Source organism: Lissotriton helveticus, chromosome 7, assembly GCF_964261635.1.
Source record: "Lissotriton helveticus chromosome 7, aLisHel1.1, whole genome shotgun sequence".
Lineage (NCBI taxonomy): Eukaryota > Metazoa > Chordata > Amphibia > Caudata > Salamandridae > Lissotriton > Lissotriton helveticus.
In genome coordinates this window covers 591,609,793-591,615,907 of record NC_136068.1, presented here as the reverse complement: position 1 = coordinate 591,615,907, position 6,115 = coordinate 591,609,793, and the positions used below count along the sequence as shown (strand labels likewise).

Sequence of the window (6,115 nt, the reverse complement as noted above, 5' to 3'; positions counted from 1 at the left end):
GATACTTCTTGCACATATACACCAGTTCAGTCTTAGTGATATTATGTATAATCACTTAGCTACATTCCTTGGGTTCTCCCAGTATAGTACATACCAGTGCACTCCCTGTATTATATATTGGTACAATGCTACAGTCCCAGTATGGCATGTGCCAGAGCACTCCCAGAATTATATATTAGTACAATACAACACTCCTAAAATACTCTTTGTACGAATACACCAGTTCAGCCTTTGTGATATTATATATAATTGCTTTGCTACATTCCTTGGGTGCTCCCAGTATAGTACATAGCAGTACGCTCCCTGTGTCATATATTACTAGAATGCTACACTTTTAAGATACTCCTTGTACGTATACACCAGTTCAATCTTTGTATTATTATATATAATTGCTTTGCTACATTCCTTGGGTACTCCCTGTATAGTACATACCAGTGCACTCTCTGTATTATATATTACTACAATGTTACACTCCCCAGATACTTGTTGCACATATACACCAGTTCAGTCTTAGTGATATTATGTATAATCACTTAGCTACATTCCTTGGGTTCTCCCAGTATAGTACATACCAGTGCACTCCCTGTATTATACATTGGTACAATGCTACAGTCCCAGGATACTCCCAGTACGGCATGTGCCAGAGCACTCCCAGAATTATATATTAGTACAATACAACACTCCTAAAATACTCTTTGTACGTATACACCAGTGCAGCCTTTGTGATATTATATATAATTGCATTGCTACATTCCTTGGGTGCTCCCAGTATAGTACATAGCAGTACGCTCCCTGTGTCATATATTACTAGAATGCTACACTTTTAAGATACTCCTTGTACGTATACACCAGTTCAATCTTTGTATTATTATATATAATTGCTTTGCTACATTCCTTGGGTGCTCCCAGTATAGTACATACCAGTACACTCCCTGTGTCATATATTACTACAATGCTACACTTTTAGGATACTCCTTCTGCGTATAAACCAGTTCAATCTTTGTATTATTATATATAATCACTTTGCTACATTCCTTGGGTACTCCCAGTATAGTACATACCAGTGCACTCCCTGTGTAATATATTACTAGAATGCTACACTTTTAAGATAATCCTTCTACATATAAACCAGTTCAATCTTTGTAATATTATGTATAATCACGTTGCTACATTCCTCGGGTACTCCCAGTATAGTACATACCAGAACACTCCCTGTATTATATATTAGTACAATGCTACCCTCCTACGATACTCCTTGCACATATACACTGGTTCAATCTTTGTGATATTATATATAATCACATTGCTACATTCCGCGGGTTCTCCAAGTATTGTACATACCAGTGCAATCCCTGTATTATATATTAGTGCAATGCTACAGTGCCAGGATACTACAGAATTATATATTATCGCTATGCTTCGTTACCAGGGTACACCCAGTATGGTATATAGCAGTGCACATCCAGTATTCTATATTATCGTTATACTACATTACCAGGGTACTACTCATATGGTATATGCCAGTGCACTTCCAGTATTACATATTATAACTACACTACACTCACTCTCAGGGTACATCCGGTATGGTATTTATCAGTGCACTCCCACTATAACATATCATCGCTATATGACACTCCCAGGGTACAACTTGAATGGAAAATACCACTGACCGCCAAGATTTACTTATTAGCCCTGTGATACATTCCCAGGACACTCGTGGCATGGACAATACCAGCGCAGTGCCAGTAATACATGTTATTGCTGTGCTACATTCCCAGGTTATCGTATTTACTGGAGGACTCCCAGTGTTTTACATATAGTACATATAGGTACATAGACATATGCATATAGTGGTTATATATCAGCTCTATGATGCACTCCCAGGGTACTTATCATTGATATGTATGCACCCAGTATTATGATTATTGCTATGCTTCATTCCCAGACACTCTGGTTATGGTATATACCAGTGCATTCCCAGTATTATATATTATTGTTATCGTACGATCCCAGGATCCTCCCAGTATGGTATTTGCCGCTGGACTCCCAGTATTACACATTAGCTCTATACTATATACACAGGATACTCCTGGTGTGGTATATACAGCTGGACTTCCAGCATTACACATTAACTCTCTGATACAGTAACCGGATACTCTTGGAATGATAAACACAACTGGATTCCCATTGTTACTTACTGGCTCTATGCTACATTACCAGAGTCCTCTTGGTGTCATATGTTCCACTGGGACTCCCAGTATTACTCATTAACTCTATGCTATATTCATAGTCTACTCCTGGTATGATATATAGCACTGTACCCCCAGTATTACATATTAACTCTATGCTATATTCACAGGATAATCCTGGTTTAATATATACCGCTGGACTCCCAGCATTACACATTAACTCTATGCTCTAGTCACAGCATACTCCCTGTATGATATATGCAACTGGACTCCCAGTATTACATATTAGCTCTATGCTATATTGACAGAGTACTGAAGGGTGATATATATCACTGGGCTCCCAGTATTACACATGAACTCTATGCTATATTCACAGGATACTACTGGTATGGTATGTACCACTGTACTCCAAGTATTACACATTAACTCTATGATATATTCACGGGATACTCTGGTAAGATATATACCTCTGGACTCCCAGTATTACATATTAGCTCCATGCTACATTGCCAGAGCACTATCAGTGTGATATATTCCACTGGACTCTCAGTTTTACACGTTAAATCTATGCTATATCCACAAGATACTCCTGGTATGATATATACCACTGGACTACCATTATTACAAGTATTATCTTAGACCATGCAGCCTCTGTTCAGTCCAGCCTTTATCCTGGTAGCAAAAGTTCAAGTAACGTGTAAGCAGGACCTCTAAGATACCCATAAAAAGTTTGAAACAATATTTTAATGACAGTAAAAAATTTAATATTTACAAATTGCAGAGGGAATCTGATACACATGGAGACGTCTCTTTCAGACTCTGGGTTTGGCTCGGCCATCTACACAGGAGGTAAAGTTTATGAGTACTGGACAGCGGGTCATTTTCTGATTTTTTGGGGAAGTTTGAAAGTTGTATCCAGTTGGTGAAGTTCTAGAGTTCTTGAGCCTTTTTGTACTGTCAGAATGTAAAGTTATACAGTCAAGTGACATTTTAAAAATCTGTAAATGAAGTAAAAATCTAAAACTCCATGCAGCAGGTTAAGTTCGGGAAGTTTACACCGGGAGTGAAATGCTGAAGTTTTGCACAGGAGGTAAAGTCTTGGTGCTCTGAACAAAATGTGAACTCTGGAGCTGGGCACAGGAAGCAAAGCTTTTTAGCTGTAGGAGGCTGAAGTTTTGGGTGCCGCTCTGGCTTAAGTTCTGCCAGTGGGTGAAGGTCTAGCCAGAAAAGTAAAATACTTTCGTTTTGTGCAGGAAGCGAAGTGATGATGTTCTGCACAACAGAGAGAGTTCTAAAGATGCAAAACCAGGACCATTCGCCGTACCCTCCAAGGGAAGCCCCCGAAAGATCCTCTGACCACAGGAGGCTGCCTGCAGGCTATGCCCTTCAACGATATCTCAGCAGGGGCATACCCTGCCCTGATGGGTGAGAGTGGCCCATTCCTTTAAATTGTGCTTAAGTGTAACACACCTGGGCTTCTTGTGATCCAAATCCTGCACTGTGGGCACACCCTGGCAGAAATCCTGTGCACCCTGAATACATTGTGGCCCCCATCCTGCACCATTGGCTCAGTGTGGCACAAATCCTGCACTGTGGGCACACCCTGGCAGAAATCATGTGCACCCTGAACACATTGTGGCCCCCATCCTGCACCACTGGCTCATTGTGGCACAAATCCTGCACTGTGGGCACACCCTGGCAGAAATCCTGTGCACCCTGAACACATTGTGGCCCCCATCCTGCACCACTGTCTCATTGTGGCATAAATCCTGCATTGCGAAGTCACAGATGCCCACAGAACGCACCGCGGGGTCACCGCAGCCCTCTCCCCAGGGCCCATCTGCTGGTGCGAAGCAGGATCCTCTTGAAGGCCTTGCGGAAGTCCTGGTTGAAGACCGTGTACAGGACGGGGTTGAGGCAGCTGTTGAGGTAGCCGATCCAGAAGAAGAAGTTGAAGAGCACCGGGGGGATGGCGCAGGCCTCGCGGCACACCGACTCCAGGCTGTAGGTGAAGAAGAAGGGGAACCAGCAGACCACGAAGCCTCCAATCACCATGGCCAGCACGAAGGTGAACCTCTTCTCGCGCATCTGAGCCAGGCGGACCTTGGACAGGGAGATGGAGCGGTCTCGCCGCTGCTGCTGGCGTCGGCTGACGGTCCAGGAGAGCCTGTTCTTGGCCTTGGAGTCCGCGGCCGGGGCCTCCTCCGCCCTCCTGTGCTGGGACAGCCGGGCCTCCTTTGGCTTGGGTGTGGAGGACGAGCTGCTGTTTTCATCCAAGTCCACGTTGTCTGGCTCCCCCTCGAGCTGGGGGTACCCCGAGCTCTGGCTGCTGGCGTTCTCAGGGTCGTCGGCGTTGAGGGACCCCCCGGACGGGGAGGGCTTGGCAGCCAAGGACCCGTTCCGGGCAGGATAGAGCGCGCCGGTCCTCTGCTTGGCCACGCGGTAGATGCGGCAGTAGACCAGCAGCATGACCAGGCAGGGCGCGAAGAAGGACACGGTGCACGACGCCAGCACGTACCACGTCTCGTCGTTCAGGGGGCACTTCCACAGCTCGTTCTTGGTCATGAAGAGGGGCGGCAGGGCGATGGTGGCCGAGATGAGCCAAACCACGCCGATGGTGACCTTGATCCTCCGGGGCGTCCTCTGGAGGTTGTAGCTGATGGCGTTGGTCACCGACCAGTAGCGGTCCAGGCTGATGGCGCAGAGGTGCACGATGGACGAGGTGCAGAGCAGCACGTCCAGGGCCAGGTACAGGCTGCACCACGCGCTGCCGAAGTGCCAGTAGCCCATCACCTCGTTGGCCAGCGAGAAGGGAATGATGACGGTGCCCACCAGGAGGTCCGCCGAGGCCAGGGACACCAGGAAGAGGTTCTGGGGAGCCCGCAGGGCCCGGCTCGTGCGCACGGCCGCCACCACCAGCATGTTCCCGAAGAGGTCGGAGATGATGATGGTGACCCCCGCGAGCAGGATGAGGGTGGTCTCCACCGGGCTGTATGGGGGGCTCCAGGGCTCCTCGAGACTGCCGTTGTAGGAAGCATTGGGGCGGTCTGGGGGAGCCAGTGTGACCGCCTCCATCTCGATACCATGGTCAGCACAGTCTGCGGGCCTCATGCAGGCGCCTCGGCATGGGTCCCTCGGATCACGGGAGGGGACTGGCAGCCTCCCACTGCGAGGGCGCACTGCTGGGCTCAACTGCCCGAAGCCAGGGGTGCGCTGCTGGGCTCCACTGCCCCAGGCCAGGGGTGCGCTGCTGGGCTCCACTGCCCGAAGCCAGGGGTGCGCTGCTGGGCTCCACTGCCCCAGGCCAGGGGTGCGCTGCTGGTCTCCACTGCCCCAGGCCAGGAGTGCGCTGCTGGTCTCCACTGCCCGAAGCCAGGGGTGCGCTGCTGGGCTCCACTGCCCCAGGCCAGGAGTGCGCTGCTGGTCTCCACTGCCCCAGGCCAGGGGTGCACTACTGGACTCTACTGCCCCAGGCCAGGGGTACACTGCTGGACTCCACTGCCCCAGGCCAGGGGTGCACTGTTGGATACCACTGCCCCAGGCCAGGGGTGCACTGTTGGATACCACTACCCCAGGCCAGGGGTGCACTGTTGGATACCACTACCCCAGGCCAGGGGTGCACTGTTGGATACCACTACCCCAGGCCAGGGGTGCACTGTTGGATACCACTGCCCCAGGCCAGGGGTGCACTGTTGGATACCACTACTCCAGGCCAGGGGTGCACTGTTGGATACCACTACCCCAGGCCAGGGGTGCACTGCTGGACTCCACTGCCCCAGGCCAGGGGTGCACTGCTGGACTCCACTGCCCCAGGCCAGGGGTGCACTACTGGGCTCCCCTGCCCCAGGCCAAGGGCACACTGCTGGGCTCCAATGCCAAGGGCCAAGGTCACACAGCTGTACTCCACTGACCCAGGCCGAGGGCGC

The 6,115-nt window shown here is 49.6% G+C and overlaps 1 protein-coding gene across 1 annotated transcript; it reads right to left on the bottom strand.

The window, feature by feature from the left end:
- Positions 1-2,915: 2,915 nt before the first annotated feature.
- On the bottom strand, positions 2,916-5,668 carry LOC144766910 (alpha-2Db adrenergic receptor-like). Its single transcript, XM_078650613.1, has 2 exons — positions 3,813-5,668; positions 2,916-3,721 (listed from the first exon to the last, which is right to left on the bottom strand). Exon 1 carries the CDS (start codon positions 5,298-5,300, stop codon positions 4,002-4,004), a length of 1,299 nt encoding a protein of 432 aa, XP_078506739.1. The 5' UTR covers positions 5,301-5,668; the 3' UTR covers positions 2,916-3,721; positions 3,813-4,001.
- Between the last annotated feature and the right edge of the window lie 447 nt (positions 5,669-6,115).